Genomic DNA, 18,576 nt, shown 5'->3' on the forward strand with positions numbered 1-18,576 from the left:
GCTCACTTGGTGAAACTGTTTTTTTGTTTTTTGTTTTTCCTGTGGTGCCATCTTGTCTTGTCACTCTATCTCCCCACTTCTGTCACCCAGTATACATTCACCACCATACTTCCCCCTCTCCCCCATTTCTAGTGGTGAATATTGACTTGATATTATGTTACTAATTTATTTAGGGATTGCGGGTGGGGATTCCATATGCTGCTTTGCCATCAGACCTGCTTTTCGGTTAATGCTACAACCTGGTTCCTCCAACAATGGAAGGGATGTCAATATGAAAGCAGTTGTCACATGAATTTGACGCAGCAAAGAATGTGTCTGAGGAAATGCATAACTGTATATCTAAAATGGAGACCATTGTAGATTATGTGTTTGTATTAGAGAAAGAAAGAAAAGAAAGAAAGGGAAAAAAGACAAGAAAATGTTCTGCTTGACACAAAATTATCAATGAAAGCCTTGCTTAAATTGGGCCTCTAACGAGCTCAATTCAGCAAATACTGCTGCTGTAGGGCCTTTCCGTGCTTTTAACAAGATCCAGCACAGGAACACCATACATTCACTGGAATAGTATTCGCCCACTTTGCTTGCTGAATTGTGCCCTATATCACTACCCATTTTTACACTGCTTTCAATATACAAGTAGATTCACTTAGTAGAGATAGTGTGCATGGGGTTGTTTGTTGGTTTGTTTACTCATTTGGAAAATATTGTCTTTGAATAAAGGCCCAGGTGTTTATAAAGTGTTGAAGCACATAAGGGTTTGTAACATAAAAACAGATGTGAAAATTACAGTATATGAGAAACACACACCAAATAATGCGCTTATTATTCCCTCCTGTCCCTGCCACCTCCCATTTGAAATGGTACTACATCCTACAGGTATCCCTTCAATTAATTTGGACTATAATTCCAGGTGCCTTGGCTTAGGAAATTTGCAGGTTAGGTGTACAAATTACAAAGGGTATTAAGAATCTGCAGTGATACAGAGATGGGATTTGTGGCTGAGAGGGGGCATTTATTGAACCCCAGGTCACACTCTTTCCCATGACGTTAACCAAAACAGTTTAGCACAGTCCCTGGTATCCTCCATAGTTATTTTTGGGGCTCAAAGGGGACAAAAACCACTTTCCATCTAGGCTCCTCTCTCCAGGGAGGATGGCAACTGGAAGCATCTTCACAGCCTTGATTAGCTCCTGCTACTGCAGCACCATTAAAAACTCCCATCACCAGCGAGCAAGCTTGGAAGCATTGCCTTCACCCTGAATTAACTTTTGTTTGCCCTCACTGATGTTGACTTGCTTGTTTTGGTGATGGCGAGGAGAGAAAGATTTTTTAAAAAAATGAGTGGCACTGCAGCAGCAGCCAGCTGACTCTATGAAGCTGCTCCAGACCAGTGGAAAAATAAAAATAAAAGGAACAGTAAGCATGCAAGAACATTTGGGGAACATTTTGGAAGTCCTCAAGCCTTTTCTCATACCGAAAATGTTATGTGAATGTGCCTAACTTCTAATACTAGACACATTACACACAAACCCCCCCCCGGGCTTTATTCATGCTAGTAGGCAAGTGCAAGTGGTGGCCAAGGGCAGGGATGGAGATGTGCTGAAAGATGGGACATCCACAATGAAAGTTGCATCCAGCAATGTTCACTGAGGCCAGACAATCAGTGCAGTGTGGTTGCAGGCACTGGCAGAGGAAGGGGGTGCGGTGGGTGCAGTCCTCCCCGGTTGTCATCCCTGAGGGGGGGTGACATTGCCGCCCCGCCCCCCCGGGACACTCGCCACAGGTAGCGCCTCCCCAGATGCTCAATACTCGCTTCAGGTGGTGACCCCCCGGGATGCTCCCCTGCCCCTCTGGGCGGCTAGCCCTGCCCCCGGGTGTACAGCATGTGCGCTGCTCTGGATGCCGGCACAGCTAGCTCCGCCTCTGGTTGCAGGTGCACATCCAGGTCATTGTCCACTGCCTGCTTATGCACATGCATCTCCCTTGCTGGATTGGGTGGGCATTTATGCTGAGATCAGAGATGGGCAACTTGTTCCCCACTGAAGGCAGAACTCTTCATGAGCCTGATGAGCACAGCTGTTTTGCATATTTTAGTAACACAAACATCTATTCCCACAATTTTTCTTTACATGAATGATGGCTAAACTGCGACTGGCAGATGTGTCGCCCAACTGCTTTTATTTTGAAACCACAATGGCACAAAATGCTAAGGCACCAAACATCTCCGAACTAAAACAGTTAGGGCTGGACACGTACTTGGTTTTAAGATACAAAAGCAGGGATCCTATTGAGCTATTACATGCTTAAGTTATCCCCCTCTGAATTTAGAGGATTTAGGCCATGAATTGACTTTAATACATCACAAACAAGTGACGTCCTTTCACACTTTGTGCAAGTTGCTATTTCAACAAATATGTACACAAGTGAGCCCTGCAACATAATGTTGCTGTACGGAATGCTGCTGTTCAGAGGGTTGAGCCATCAACCCGGCTCCTGGTTTCCCTCTGCACCGCAACAGTTAGTGAGCGTTTTATGTCCCCTGAGTATGCGTAGACCTCCCCAGCCTGTTTTGGTGGGGAGGAACACACTTGCGCTTTGTTTCAGCTAGATTAAAATTTCTGCTTTCCCTATCGATTTCATGAGCAGCTCTCACTTCCATCCCTCAGGACATTTTAAAATGGCTTTTCAGTGTGAACCAGAAATTGATCTATCCGGACAATGAGATGATTCTTTTTATCCTTTTTATAGCTAGGTCCACACATTCTACCCCAGACTCCCTTCCATCCAGTTCTGTTTCTCTCTCTCTCATTTCATTCATTCAACATTTCATGCCACTGAGTTATCATGGGGCTGTTTGACAGGGATGGGTTCAACCTCTTAGGTTTTTCTGTAAAGTTTTTGGGGGTATCAGCAAACCTTGGCGTTAACAAAGTCTGATACCTCTCTTGTGTAAGTGGTAGGTATAGCTCTGGCTCCAGCACCACGATTGCAGGAAGACTAGAACTGATGTTAAAATGCAAGGTGGTAGTAAGAAAGTGTCCATTTGTAAGCTGCATTTGGAAAACTTGTGAAGACAAAAAGTTGGTAAGCAGGGGATAACATTATTGGGCTGCACTGTTCACCTGACCTCTGGCCAGCCGAGTAGCTGCAGCAGACTAGGATAGGTGGGTGGTGGCGACTGCATGGCAGGTGCGATGCAAACCCACCAGTGGAGCCAATGTTGTGCTCATGCCAGCGCATTTACACTGCCCCAACACTACTGCTGCCATGCCCCTCTATATCCTGGTATACTGCAGTACCTCTGGCAGGTCAGGTAAAAGGCACAGTCCCAGTACACCAGTGGTTCTCAAATGGTGTGGCACGCCACACTTGTGTGACAGGAGAGGACGGCAAGTGTGGTGGGAAGATTCAAGCACAATCAAAGGAACATTTGAACAGTTCAGCATAGTATAGTATCTATATTATTTGCAGATTATGGATAGGTATCTTTTCAAAATGAGAGCAAGAGCATCAAGTGATGCTGAGGACAAGCCTAGTTGTGTTTTCCAATGCATTTATTATCAATAAAAAAATCAGTGTGGCACAAGTAAATTTTTATTCGGAAAGTGTGGAAAAAGTTTGAGAAGCATTACACCATCCACTACCGAAGGTGGTGGATGTGGATCCTGAGCTGACTGAGGCACCTTTACCTATATGGCCCTAATCTTGGGTCAGAAAGTCCCCCAATTACAACTTGATGGTTGTTCCCAAATTCAGGGCTAGACTAGTGGTGATGGTGGCAATCATGTCTGTTTACTTTGTAAAGCAGGACAGTTAAAGATGTGATTTGAACATCCAAATGAGTGACCGGGGAGGGGTTTTGAAACCCTCATCCCCTCCTTCTGTGTGGGACCAGCAAAGCATTCATTTTTTCTCAACCAGGATCACTTCCTATATGGAAGCTGGGTAAAGGGGAAGGTTTCAGCTCTCCTCACCCACACAATTCTTTAATACTGAAGCTACACACCCTGCCTTATGCATGTATTAAGACGGACACATATAATTCAGGCAATGTGGCTTGCATGTTCACCTCATCTGGCCCACAGAAAACTCAAGAACATAAAACCTTACAAGTGAGATTGGAGTGCATGAGGAGAAACAACCTAGAGCTGTGAAGCAATGTAGATGACAACCTTAGCTGGGCATCTTCATTTATTTCAGCCCCTCATTGTTCATGCCATGAAACATGTTTGCAGGGAAAGCCAAGTCAGGAATTGTGAAAGCAGTTCAGATACAACGAGAGCACTTTGCCTTCCCAGCAAGCTGATTGGCACCTACTGCACATAAAATACTCCCTGCCAAACAAACAAGCACGGGGGTGGCAGAACTTTTAATATGCCATTTAGAGGGAGTGAAAAAAAAGGCATGCAAGGTAATCCACCCCACCACAAACACACACATTGCTTTTATCATTGTAAATATTCTGCTGTGAAACTTGTTACTTGCAAGGTATTTGTAGCAGATTATATATTTCTCTCTCCCACACGAAAGTTTGTGCATCCAGCGGCATTCTGTACACACGTCCCCTTCATTCCTTTTTTTGAGGGGGGGGGTTACGTAGTTTTACTTAGGTCATGTTTATCAATACTAGTTGATCTACTCTATTAGGTCCATTAATTTCAATAGGTCTACTTAAGAGTAAAAGTTGAATACCACCCCAAGAGTACAATCTAGTCACAGTTAAGCACAGTAAAGTTCCAATGGTAGCCCATAATTAAATCTCCTCCCGTGACATCGAGGACTGAAGTGGGGGGACATATTTGGTTGTGTTTTGCTATGGGTTGTACCCAGACTAAGACTGCAATCCTATACCAATTTACTTGAGAGAGAGCTCTGCTGAACTCAGTGGGGTTTATTTCTGTGTAGACATGTATAGGATTGTACTGTAAGTTCATCAAGTTTTAACCCCATTGAAATCCGTGAGGCAAATTAGTCATGATCACAACTAACTCAAGTCCCTTTGATTGCTGTGGGAATAAAGTGTAATTTACTCCAACCAATATCAGAAGCCTGAAAAGAAAGTTGCATGTAGGTTTTATATGAACCACATTTGAACCCCAAACTAATGGGCAATTTCACAGCACAAGTCTAGAATGCAAAGCCTTCCAAAATAATCTAAGCTTGCCTACCTGAGCTTGATTATCTGTGCCCTTCTTCTTGCAGAACTCTTGGAAATGTAGTAGTGTTACTTCCAAACTTTGCTTCAACCAAAATGTGAGGTCAGGCTCTGGGAGAATATTTGAAGAACTGCAAAGGAAACAAACAGGAGTTTGACACAACCATCAAAATGTCTCAGGAAAATTATGCATACATATCATATTTAGACCATGAGAGCAATGACTCCTCTGTTTCCGGGCAGCTCATGATGCACCAGTACATGGAAACACATGCCCAAATAGATGCTTCATACAAATTTCAAATTCCAGGAACTGATTGCCCATTTGTGGGGAGCAAGTGGGAGCACACTCAGATGACCAGACCAATTGTCCCAGCTTTTCTCCCATCTGCAAAGTTTGTAAAGCAGCAGATCTGACGAAAAGTAATGACAAACGAGGGAGATAAAAAGTACACACACTTAACTTCTCTCAATATCATTTTAAATACCAAGTATTTGAAAAACAGTTAGTTTGAAATTGTTTATGTGATCCTGCAAGGCTTTTAAAACATGAGAACCAGTGCATTTTAACACCTCTCTGAAAGGTTAGTTTAATCGTAGATCATACAAAATTGGTTTCCACAAATGCATAATGGTTCATGTGTCACACTTGAACTAAATGGTTTTTAAATGGAGCTGAAATTATTTTGATGTGTACGCATTTCCCAGAATTCCACCCCCTACAACCTTTCTGAAGCCAGCCCGTCAGAAACCCTTCCCTTAGAGCCTCATTAACAATTCAGATATTCTGATGACTTTAAAAGATCTATGGCTATATGTGTGTGTATAAAACCCAGCTTGACAAAAAAGATAAATGAATATAGAAAGAAGCTGTAGGAGTCTGGCAAGCTGTAGATCATCTGAGAACAGACTGTAACTTTATCATTTTGTCAGGAAGAATAATTTAAGGCACTCAATCAGTTAGCTTCACTGTGCAGGATTTAACATTATGAATTCCTATCAGCCAATCTGTTCACATCAGAGCAAACTTAATTAGAGAGTGAAGAACCTGGTTCAGAATCATACATGCTTCTTTTTTTAAAAAAAAAGAAGGAAGTATACCCTACTCTTGAACACATATATGACAGAAAAGGCAAAATGTGCCTTTCTTTAAATAACAGGATATTTTCCGTTTTTAATCTGTTAAGTAAAAAAATTCTACAAGCAACATAAAGTTATACATAACAAGCCACTAGGCGAATAAAACCTCAGCGTGTCAGCTAATTTTCTAGCACATAAATTTAAGCTGGACACCTAACAAATATAACACACATTCTCTAGAAACTATGCTCAGTTCCAAAGTAATATCAATATGTATCCGCAGCAGTGTTCAGGAGTGACTTCTGTGGGCCTCACATACATAAATCACTAAACCGGGCTGACTACCATCATGGCAATTTATTCATGCACAATTCTTTGTGTAAAGTTTCCAAAGGAACCCAACAGGGGTTCCTCTAAATGGGAACAGTGTGGATACTCCCATACTGGTTAAATTTTGTTTTGGGGTTGGGTGCATTGGCAAGGACCATTGCAGCAACAATCCCCTTCTAGTGGAAGGGATAGAGGCACCCACCTCCTCACCAAAGTAGGGCTCACTTCCATCCTCCCACAGATTCTTAGCCATGCCTTCAAATAGTTGCTCCTACCTTAACTGCCCATTTCCCCAATTCCAGGAATTGAGAAAGCAGTCTATTTTTGGCCTTTGCCACTTGTGCATATGTTATCTCACAAACCCATTCCTTTTCCCACAGTAATCTGTCTCCCCCACTGACCAATAATGAAAAATTATTTTCTCACAAAATATTCATTTTAACAGTCCAGTCTTTAGGGGTGTGGATGAATGATGAATGGCAGCTGAACCAACACCCTCTGCTGGACTCAAGCTGGCAGGGCAGAGGAATGCTTTTTTTTAATTCCTCCATCCGTCTCCAGGCTTCAAATGAAGTCTTCCTTAAGTTCCTCTCTTTCCCTTCCACTGGAAACAATGGGAGGCAAAGGGGGCAGAGAGGAGACAGTCTCAGAAGCCTTTCTTGATTTCCTCCTGGTTTGAGGTGTGTGTTAAGGGACAGGAAACATTTGGGAATCTTCAGATCCAAGCTGCTTCCCAGATCGCCTCCAGAACATCCCCATTAGCTGTCCTCTGCTAATCTCCTTTTTTCAACGTCAGAGCTCTCCAGAGTAAGGATCGTAAGATTGCACCCTAAAATGCGTTTGACTACTTTTTTGAGCCAATAATTTCAACATAACATTCACAAAGTGGGTAGCTAAGTTCCAAGCTGCACATCAGCATTTAGTAAAATATGAAGTTACACAGTAACTGTCCCACTAATATTATACAAAAGAGACTGTTGAAAAAGCAGAATTCCATATTGCATGGAATGAGCCCTCTGTATGCATCACTGGATGAGCAGAATCTCCTTCAAACCTGATAGTGATTTTGGAAACTTGTGCTTATTTAGAGAATAGGTTATTTGACGGGGTGTGTGTGTATCCTGATGGGTTTTGTCAGTGCTGAACAAGCTACTCATGACTGTATTCAAGGTAAACAAAGCCTGGGATGACTACCAAGGAGGTCATGTAGGAACAGACAGCAGCAACTATTTGTCAAGAAACGCTGGGAAATACAGTAGCCCCAGCCCTGATTCAATTTAAATTTTGCATTTTCCAGTTTTGCCATTCAGATTCTGAGTTTGACATTTCGCATTTGAAATATAAACCACATTTTGAATGCCAATTTTTAATCTCAAAATTCAAAATGTATGTGATTTGGACATGTTTGTGTCTCTTAATTTGACTTTGGCAGACGTGAAATACAAGTCTCGTGAATTGTCATCTATCTATTAAATTGCATTATACATTCTCTACCAGATGCTGTCAGATACTGATATTGTTGCACATCATCACTGTACTATGTCAGCTATTGGATATAGCAACCATGTGTTAATTCCCCAATAAACACTACATATTTTTCTAATGCCATTGCATAACATGTGTGTTGTCTAATACCATATTTACTCAAATCTAATGCTCACCTTTATTGGCCAAATTACATTGTGAAAATTAAGGTGTACATTAGATTCGATGCACATTCACATCCACCAGCAAATACTTTTTTTGTTTTGTTTCAAGGTTCTGAAAATTGAGGTGGTGCATTAGATTTGGTGGTGCATTAGTCTCGAGTAAATACGGTACTAAAAATCATCTGTGAAATATTAAAAACTGTTCAGATAATCAAGCACTCCTAAAGTATCTGACAAAGAAAGTCACAATGGGGACTCTTTGAGAGAACTGTATCGGGGTAAATTCATTTCAGTTCAAATTTAAACCAGGTTAGTGCTTTTCTAAAAGCCAATCACTAGTCATTTCACTAATCACATTAAAACAGAGGGCAGCACTTCTGACACCACGTTGAAGGCTCTGGTCACCTTCCACAAATGAGTCAGTCACCTGCCAGTTCTTTTTAACCCTTTGCTTTCAAGCCTGCAAACGTTCCACCCTCTCTTCTAATCAGTGTTCTTGGGTTTATAAAATCTACAGCACTTCACTGCTAGCCATTATTCAAAGTCACTTTCTATTGATTGCTCCCTCCGCCCGCACCCTGCACTTTTCTCAACTGCTTTTGGCATGGCACTAATTAAACTTTTCCTTTTCCTCCTCCCTTGTTCTGTCTCTCTATCCATTTTGCTCTTTAGCAGAAAAGAAATGGTTTACAGATGAGCCGGATAATGCCTATCCCAGAAACATTCAAATCAAGCCCATGAGTACACACATGGCCAATCAGATCAATCAGTATAAGTCTACAAGCAGCTTGATACCACCAATCAGAGAAGTTGAAGATGAATGTTGACTCACAGAAGGCCAGAACTATTTTTTTTTAAAACAACAACTTGACAGACTTCATGAATGGTGATGTGACATTTGTTCCTCTTTCATGCCGAACCACTGGTGGGAAAAGTTAAAGAAAGGCAAGTGTTTGCCAGAAAGCAAAGTAGACAGATCTTTGTTTGTCTGCCTTTAATATTTGCTTCCATGTATTTTGGAAACTATTTCATTTATAAAACAACATAATCAAAGCAGTCATGTATAGCCTCTAGCGTTCTAAATTATTTTTATTTATTAGAAAGAAAATATATTTTTTTCTTTATTTCACTGTCAAGTATTTTCCCTTAACAAAACAGCTACAAATGTGGCCAGACTCCAGCAAAATATATATATTATATTCCTGCTCCTTTTCATGTCTTTCAGGAGAATGATGGTCACAAAACAAAGAAAAAAAATGTAATTAGAGAGAAAAATTATGTATTTTAAAAAGGTCCAACTTGTATTTTAGTAATTCAAAGAAGAAGTAACAAAGAAGAGCATACTAGAATGTTTCTTTCCTGGAAGATGTGTATTTTGTTTAGCATTGACACCAGCTCTTAATAAACTGAAGCATATTTATTTTGGAAAAAAAGTGGAAACGTCATATTTTTGTAAAATTAACTTCATTCTGAAATTATCCATTAGATTACTACCATATGGCGCAGTCCTGTGCACACTCACCTGGAAGTGATCCCCGCTGAACACAATGGGTCTTACTTCTGGGTAAATATGCATGGGATTGCTCCAATAGTTACTACAGATGTTCATACAGAGCATCTTCCTCACAGGTAAATAGAAAGTCCAATATCACATAAATGGCTAATAGTGGCAATAAAGTAGCGGACGTTAGCATAGCATAAAGCAAAAATGCAGCAAATAAATGAGAGTCTAATGGGGACTACCCAGAAAGCTGTAGAAGAAATGCTGCTTCCCTTCATTGCTTCATGTTGACTATGATTAGCACATCTCGGTGCAAAGGGGTCAAGCATGGAAATTTCAAGTTTATCACCAAGATTCAGAGGCCTTTAATCCCAACCTATTTTGTTTTGATTTTTAAGGGGAGGGAGACAAGGAATCAGATCGTAATATATGCCAGGAACTGTGTTTAGCAAAAGATAAGCTGGAGTTCCGGTGTTGCAGCCCGAAAGGTGACAAAACTAATTTCCATACCACAACTTGCCAATGGCCTCTCGTGCTTGCAAAAGCCGGATCCAGCCTCCCAATCGCAATACATCCAGATATTAGGTGAGCTCTAATTGTGATGTAAACATTGTAGTTCAGGCACTGCTCATGCTATGCTGCAGCCACCTAATTTCTGTCTTCCTTTGTTAGGTGATAGAAATAAAACTTTTAATTTCCAAGCTTTTGGGACTCTGCCCCTAAAGGTAACAACAAAACAAGCATAACTGTAGTAACAAAGAATAATGAATGTATTCAATAGAATATTTTAAAAAAGGCCTGTAGGAAAGGTCGCCAGGAGTTTTTTCTACAAAACGGCCAACAAGCTTTCTAGCCATCAGGCAAAATGGTGATGTTTCATATCTGCGCTGCAATATATGGTCACTCCAGCATTTGAGGCTCTAAATAATTTAGCAACTCTCTCCGGTTTAAATTACGAACTGCTGATCTAGGCTGAGCTGGGGCAGATGATCTCCTGAAGTGAAGGGAGACACAATCAGGCAGAGGCAAGAGATTGGCATCAGGTTCCACTACACAAGCTGATTTTAGGCTTTGTAATTGTGCAAAGTTGTAAAAAAAAACCAACGCTGAGATTAAACATTCTGTGATATTGTTATCATTAGAGTAATATCAGTGAATCAAACAAGTACTGAGCAGATAAAGTTGTCCACTATATAACCCACTATTTTAAGCTAAAAACTATCTCAGCTTTAATGTTTGTCTACTGGCTGCAGTACAAATATATTCATACTCACACCTAATAGACTTAATTCCGGAGTGACTTCTTGGACTGTGACTACTTTGTCATTATGTTTTGTAGAATTAGCTTTTCAAAAGAGAGGGGAAATTAAGAACTGTGAATATAATGTATGGGGAATTGGATTGCTTATCAAAAGTACTTATATCACCACTTTCCTCACAAAGAGCAAACGAACAGCAGTTTGTTTTATACCCATATCACAATACCCAAAACCAAGGTGGGTTTTAGCTTTGAGAAGTATAAGTCTACAGGCAGGCTGCAATTTGTATTCTGGATTTTGCTTTAGGTCATTAAAAAATCCCCCCCCCAAAGGGCACAATCCACCCAGATGGTTTGCAAAGGCCTGTGTAGGTTGTGCAAACGCATGTGGATTGTGCCTGAGTCTGTACTCCTTTTTCATTCATGAACTGCAAGACACAAAAAAGCGAAATATGCCTCAATGCCAAGAGAATTCACTCAATTTGGGTCCAAGTGGTTGTCTGCTTTGAGAGCAAAGAACAGGAATTAAATCAGTTTAAATTACCTGTAAAGAAAAAAAGCTCACCGTTCTATTTCTTTGGCCACGTTACATAAAGCAGAAAGTTTTATAACAATGAAGTTGAAATAATAAAGAGTGGCACTCATAGCTCAGCTGTGCAATGCATCTTTATTAAGAACTGGGCAGGTCCAGGTGTAGACTGTAAATAAATACAACACACGGATAAGCCCATGCAAAGATGATCACAGATTGGAATTATAGTGGAAGCTTTCTTAAGATTTCCTTCTTGTGACTGCTAATAGCTTTGAATGACTGGATATGGATAGGCAAGGACTTGTGTATGCACTCCAATTCAGTGGGTTGAGAAAAAGTACAAAATGTGGCCTTAGGTATAGATAGAATTTCTTGAGAATCTCAGCTCACTTTCTAGTATGTATGTATGTATGTATGTATGTATGTATGTATGTATGTATGTATTATTTTAAACAAGTTTCTAGCCCTTATTGTTATGAAGGTATATTTGAAAGTCTCTGAGTATAGGTAAGTCTGTTTAAATCTCACTCAACAGGGAGAATGGCTGAAACAGATTTTCAGAAATCAACATGGGGCAGGGGGACTTTATTGGCCTTTAAAGCACAGTTCCTTGCTCTTCTCCAGATCTTGCAAAATTAGAATGCATGACTCAATATAAGAAACATTGCAAAGTAACATACAGAATGAGGGAAACTGTGGAAAAAGTACTGTACTTAGTTTGCACAATTTGTAAGAAGTTCAGGTTTTTGGTGCAGAATATGGACTGTCTTCAAAACTTTAATACATTTCATATAGCAGACACACAGACAGCCCTGGGGAAGAGGCAATTCAGCCTTCATTGGTAACAGTTTCCATGAAAGCAGTAGCATTCCCAGTTGGCCATGCCTGCCTGGATTACACACTACATTGTTCCACATTAATATGCAGCCTCAGAGAATTGGAACTTTTAATATGAGGGCAGTTTCATGTGTGAACCAATCAGTTCCACAAGTGATATTTTGCATCTATATTCCACCTTCCTTCCGTAACAGAAATGAAGGCAGGGTACAAGCGGTTTCCAGGCAGTCACTCATAGAGGCATTGACAAGAGCCTGCTTAGCTTCAGCAAAACTGCATCATCAAGTGCCTTCAGACTCTGCCCCAGGATAGTATCCCCCCCCACCCACCCAGACATACACATCAAATACATCAGGCAATGATGACTTCTGTGTGACTGCAACCAGTTATACATGCAACACCTAGCCAATCCAGGGCCAAGCCTTTTTTGGAGGGGTCATCATTATGTCTGAACTCAAGCTCATGGCGTGCTTCACTCCCGACAAACCATGAGCTGTAATCAAGGTTTATTCTTAGCATTACACGCAAACTGGGCCTACAAATCTAGATACAGTGGAGGCTGGTCCCTCGGCCATCCCGCATCTGCCTGCCTTTCTTGTTCACAACTGGTCCAAGAGGCAGCACTTGCCGTCATCCTCATCCTCCTTAGTCTCAGTGATGCTTTTGTAGAACTCACCAGGGAGGAAGATGGAAATGACAGTTGTTGCCATTGGCTCTGCTGCTACCTATTGCTGGGCCTTCCACCCCCACCAGCCCCTGTCTAGGCAACAGAGAAATTAAAGTCAGATAAGTAGTGTCTGGCTAAACAGATGTCCACAAATTTATATTCAACAGAAGGTAGTTTTTCTGCAGTTACCTTGTGGTGGCTCTCATACACGCAGAGCCTACAAGCATTGGCTATTGCACAGGCAGGACCACAAACACATGGCTATCCTGCAAACATGATCCCAGTTTCTTATCCCCCTGTGCCGTCAGTCACACACTGTGAATATTTGCACATGCTAGCTCATGGGCTGCTTAGAGATAATAATTAGAGAGGAATAAAGCCAAGTCTAAAGATGTTTTTTTCTGTGCTTTGAATTGAGGATGAAATGAAATGCGAAATTTTGGAACTGAAAAATATTGGGAAAGGGTTTGCACATAGGTGAATTGCCTCTAGACAGTCAATCCTCCAGTTCTGGTGGTAGAAAATGACAATTAATGAAGGTAGAGCTGCAAGCCTCCCCCAATCCCATTGAATTATGCATCTGTAATTTCAGAAGTTGTCTGGATTAGCAGCCACATAGCAAAATTCAAGAGACAACCTCTTAATGGTCTTGCACCATAAGGTGTGATGACTCCAAGAGCCACACATTCTATAATTCTATAATTCAACATTATACCAATGCATATAAGACAAGTCTGTCAGTGGCTGATAACCCATGATAGCTAAAACATGGAAGATCTATATTCAGATACAGCATACTTCTAATTAGTAGATGCCAGAGATGAAACAACAATGTCAGATGGTTTTCTTCACTGTGCCCTGCTTGTTTTTGTATTGTGTATATCGTAGGGGTTTGGTAACTGCTGGAGACAGAAGGCTGGATTAAATGGACTACAAAGAGATTCTTACATTCTTAAGTACATACTGTGTAATTAGCCACTTCTTTCACTTTAATTGTTTCACTGTGTCATTCACAGCTGAGTTGAATTGAATTGAATTGAATTGAAGAAGAGTCTTTTCTTCATTTGTTTCAGCTCCCTCTAAGCACTACTTAGTAAGAATCACTGGGGAAGAAACTGCTATGGGATCTCTCTCCATCCAGGGTATATCAAAGAGTTAGCCCTTTTAGATCTAGAGAAAGAGGCCACAGTAACAGGGAACCAAGTCGCCAGTTGCCTTGAGGAACTAGTAGGAACAACACAAGGGGCAGTTATGTCGTTTCCCCTCAGCCCCTGCCAATGCAGACTTTTTCTTTGTGCATTTTTCTTTCTTTCTTGAGACTCAGCTAAGGATAAAGAGTTAAGCAAGCAGAAGCAGGTGAGAATGCAAGGATGAAAGGTATTTCCTCAAGCACACTATTTAGCAGTGATGCAGAAGGCAACCACAGAAAGCTTTCACTATATTTTTAAAGGAAATTCAGAAAACAGTATTAGCGTCTAACTATTAATCTGATGTGGTGGGGATGCCACTGAGAGGCAAGCAAAATGGGTAAACTTGAGGGCTTTATTTGCAGAAACACGTGCTTAAGGTACTTTGCAATAATAAGCTGCAGAACTCGCCACATAACAGCAATAACTTACAAGTGGGTTAATGATCCATGCTTTCCAAATTGAGCATTCATGACACTGTCCACAGCCAGGTCGGCCACCTCCTCCTTTTAAATACCTTATAGGGTCTTCAAATATTTAAGTACACCACACATAAGTAGCAGCAGTTTAAGGGCTCCATTTGCGGCATGCACCTGCCAGGGTCACCAGTTGTCCTACACTTTAAAGCATCGCCCCCTTTTGCAGAATCGTACCATTCCATCTACATGGGGAAGACAGGCCAATCTCACCCGTGACCAACGTGGCCAGATGTGCGTGATGCAGCTGTGCAAGGGGCAGTCTGCTTCCATGCTCCATCAGGGTAACTGGTTTTTCCTTCCTTCCATGCGTCCCATTTCCACAGACTCCACAAAGAAATACCCTTGTCTCAGATACTACTAGTCCCATGCACGCCTTGTTTCCTGAAAAATTGACCTGGCTAACCTACATGAATATGACCCTCGAGAACTGACCAGTGGAGCACTCTTAAGCCTGCCTAGTTGCATTCACTTTGGCAGGCTCCCTCACTCTCGAGTGCTGTGCCCAGGATAAAGTGCCTCCCAAGAGCAGGCATAAGCATAAAACCCTGGCAGCAATGCGCTCTCTATGCACTGATCACCCAAACATGCTTCCCAGTGGGTTTGTGAGGCAAGCAAATTTTCGTATTGTTTTGTGGCAGCTATTGTTGCATGTTCCATTTCACCCAGGTTCATTCCCAATTAATTTATGGTCTGGAGGCCTTCAAATGAGAAAAGAAAACTGCACAAATGCATCTGATTGAAATTGAAGGAGAAACACTAGTTTGGGACCTTAATGCAGTTTAGGAAGACTAGAACAAGAAAAAAAAAATCATTAGAGAAAAGTCATCAGATGTTTCCAAGGTGAGGTTTAGTAGACTTGTGTTACATTTTCAAAGCAATCTTTTTGAAAAATTAACTTCTCTTTTGGGATACTGTCCATGACATACATGTGTAGTAGAAGTGGCAAATTTTAAACGGCTTGTCATGAAAATCTTGCAGTCAAGATTTAAAAATCTTGTGAATTATCAAAGGTGGCCTACCCATTCTCCCCACGGCCCAGCAATGAAGCAAATATGGGACTATGACTTACAGAGGCATCTGTCTTAGCCAGCTGTTTCTCCCAAAGGGACAACAGGGGGGAAAACAGGGGTGTTAACTCAAAGTTCATCAAGAAAAAGGAGTGTGGCTTCATCATTTGTTTTGTTTGTTTGTTTGAGTAAGGAATGGAGGGAGAGAAAGAGAGTGCGCAAATGCTGGTGCTCAGAAATGATCTACCTGACTTTGTCATATGTAATATCCAGTGATAAATATATTGTCTTGTAAAAAGGGTTTGTACATAACTTGTACATGGTTTCATTTTGTATTTTTCTCAGATTAAAAATTTATGTATTTGTGTTCTAAAAACCAAGGAGCTATACTTGTGTGGCTTTTTTCTTCCTTCTTTCCCCATGATATAATGCATATTTAGGTTGGGGGTCATATGCATATAGAAGCAGATGTGTGCACACACCGCCACAGCTTGCCAGGGAATTATGTGTGCAAACAAGTAGCACACGTGATTTCCAGCCCAATCTACCAGCAGGAGCTTGTGCACATAACCATGTAAAACAAGGTACAATTGTGCTAATCATCTATTTAGAAGCTGTAGCAGGGAGCTAAGTGGAATTGCACCTTATTTTATAGGGCTACATGAACATAGATCTGACTGTTCTGCGTTTGTTCAGTGTTAAACCAGAGCCCTAAACCATCATCTTGTAATTGAGCAATTCCTGGCATCTCAGTCAACTAAAAGACTCACCCAAAAGTAACCCTTTGAGAGTTTGAAGTACAGTACTCACATATATTGCCCCAGTAATCCTTACAATAACCTTGGAAAGTGAATCGGCAGTATTATTGTCTCTTGCACCTTTGGAAACCCTTTTTCTTTCCTGCCCCAGAGGAAATGAATTAGGAAGAGAAGGCATGAGTTTCAACTTGCCAACAGGTACATTCACCAGAGATCCCTTAAATGCTGAAGTGCCTCATCTAATTCAAGGATCCCTAGACTCCTACTGCCAAGCATCTTGAGACACAACTTGAAAGAATGTGTATTTAGCATGGTGGGATTATAGGAAATGAAATTTAGGGAGATTATGTATCTCACTCAATGAAAAGCCAGCCAGTCTCAATGCTATGTGCTACAAACCAGCTTTTTGTGGGTGTTGGCTTTTTTTACCACCACCACCACAATGTTCCTGGGCTGAAGGGACAAATCTGTTTCCTTTAATCTTCCAAGCTAATATCTAACATCTTCTAATATCAGCTTGTTCCAGGAACCTTGGAGGTAGACCCTGACTGACCAAAACCAACTGTCCGTTGGCCACAATGCACATGGCCAGGTCTTGGAGAGTCTGTTCCCTGATCGGCTTTCTTAATCGGGTTCTGGATTTCAGGTTCAGAACTTTAAGACTCCAGAGATGGAGTCTAGTGGGATAGGGGCAGAGGATGGTGCTTAGTGGATTATGGGAGAACCTTGCTGACCTTTGCACCTCCACAAACAATCCCAATGTCGATGATGCAACTGAAATGTCCTGATACAGCTAAAATGGCTCCAAAGGGTCAGACAGGCTGTTTGTTGACTCTTTATACTAATTACAATAGCTGCATGTTATAACAGACAAAACTATTAGCATATTCCTCTGCAGGGTTACTCTGGTGCATTCATAAAAAACAATGTATTGCAATGTGCCCTACAAATAGTCAAGGCACATAGACCATTCAAGACCAGATCTTCTGATCCACCACCGACTTATTTTCCCTTTAGGGAGTGAGAGGCCCAGTCGCCAAGAAACATCGGCTGAAGGCAACAGAAATTTGACACAGCATGGCTGCTCTTTTCAGCTTCCTGCCTTGATATGATCAGTTTCTCACATATTTCAAAAAACAGGAACAACACCATGTCTGTTACACACTTCCCCTATCAAAACAAGGGCACTTCCAGACTATCACTATTTTGGGTGGGATTCAGTCACATACTGGCAAATTCAAGATGTGCAATTATAGTCCATTGGGAGGTGCTGTGCAACAAATCCATCCCACTGCCCCAAAACAGACGTTTTGTGATAATGGATAGGGAAATGCACTGGAAAGTGTGGGATAATGATTGCTTGACCCAATGTCATAACATCCTTCAACTGCATCAGAATGAATGCTCAGTAAATACCTGACATTGCCTAAGTCCCCTGCAAACAAATCAGGATGGATGCTCAATAAAGGGGCCATCTGGAAGCAACCTAACCTGCCTACTTCATTTTCAGGGGTAAATGGTTTATTGGAATACTGGCACAAAAATAATAAATGCTTGCAGAAAGATGATCAATTCTGTGTTTTAAAGATCACCTGCATGAAATATGTTTAGAATAACAAAGGAGCTCGAGGTGGCCTACTTGTGATGATTCTCTCACAGTAACTCAAGTCGGTTAGGCTGAGAGGCAGTGATGTGTCCAAGGCCAGCTTCACAGCTTAGCAGAAGTTTGACTCTCTTCATCAGACTGCTTTTCACACCGCAGTGTAATAAGGTGTGTGTTTGTGTGTGTTCCCTGCACCCTGCCTTGTGCTGCTTGAATAAAGGGCAGGATTTAAATATAATAATAAATATTATATCCCTGATTTGTATTTTTTAGAATGAAAGTTGAATATTTCCTGAAGTGAGCCTTTGCTACCAAGAACCCTTGTAAATTCACTAAGCTGGTTTGCATAACGCAGTCCGCCAAACCATTGCTTTCTGAAACAATGTGGACTGTTAGGCTTCGGTGATTAGTTCTCACCTACTTTGGCATTTTTTGCTGCCACACTGCACTGACTGAAGCCAAGTACTGTACTGGCGAGTACTGTAATAAAAGAAAAATCCTGGGCTCCCCAGACCGCCATCAAATTAGAGTAT

General features: G+C 41.3%; 1 protein-coding gene and 1 long non-coding RNA gene across 15 annotated transcripts in view; one reads left to right on the top strand and one right to left on the bottom strand.

Moving 5' to 3' along the window:
- The window catches only part of LOC310762901 (calcium-activated potassium channel subunit alpha-1), a 564,221-nt gene extending 548,159 nt beyond the window's left edge, over positions 1 to 16,062 (top strand). For 7 of the 14 annotated variants that reach the window (XM_083614569.1, XM_083614564.1, XM_083614574.1 and 4 more), the window contains one exon: positions 8,887 to 16,062. In XM_083614569.1, the coding sequence (XP_083470695.1) occupies positions 8,887 to 9,041 (155 nt within the window). In that variant the 3' untranslated portion in view covers positions 9,042 to 16,062. The remainder of the gene's footprint in view (positions 1 to 8,886) is intronic. The other 7 variants (XM_083614572.1, XM_083614575.1, XM_083614577.1 and 4 more) reach the window with 3 other exon arrangements.
- The window catches only part of LOC310762997, a 28,208-nt gene continuing 11,035 nt past the window's right edge, over positions 1,404 to 18,576 (bottom strand). Inside the window, exon 4 of the long non-coding RNA XR_014548344.1 lies at positions 1,404 to 5,286. This is a non-coding gene — a long non-coding RNA (uncharacterized lncRNA). The remainder of the gene's footprint in view (positions 5,287 to 18,576) is intronic.

This window comes from Podarcis filfolensis, assembly GCF_964270895.1.
Source record: "Podarcis filfolensis genome assembly, chromosome: 5".
Classification (NCBI taxonomy): Eukaryota; Metazoa; Chordata; class Lepidosauria; order Squamata; family Lacertidae; genus Podarcis; species Podarcis filfolensis.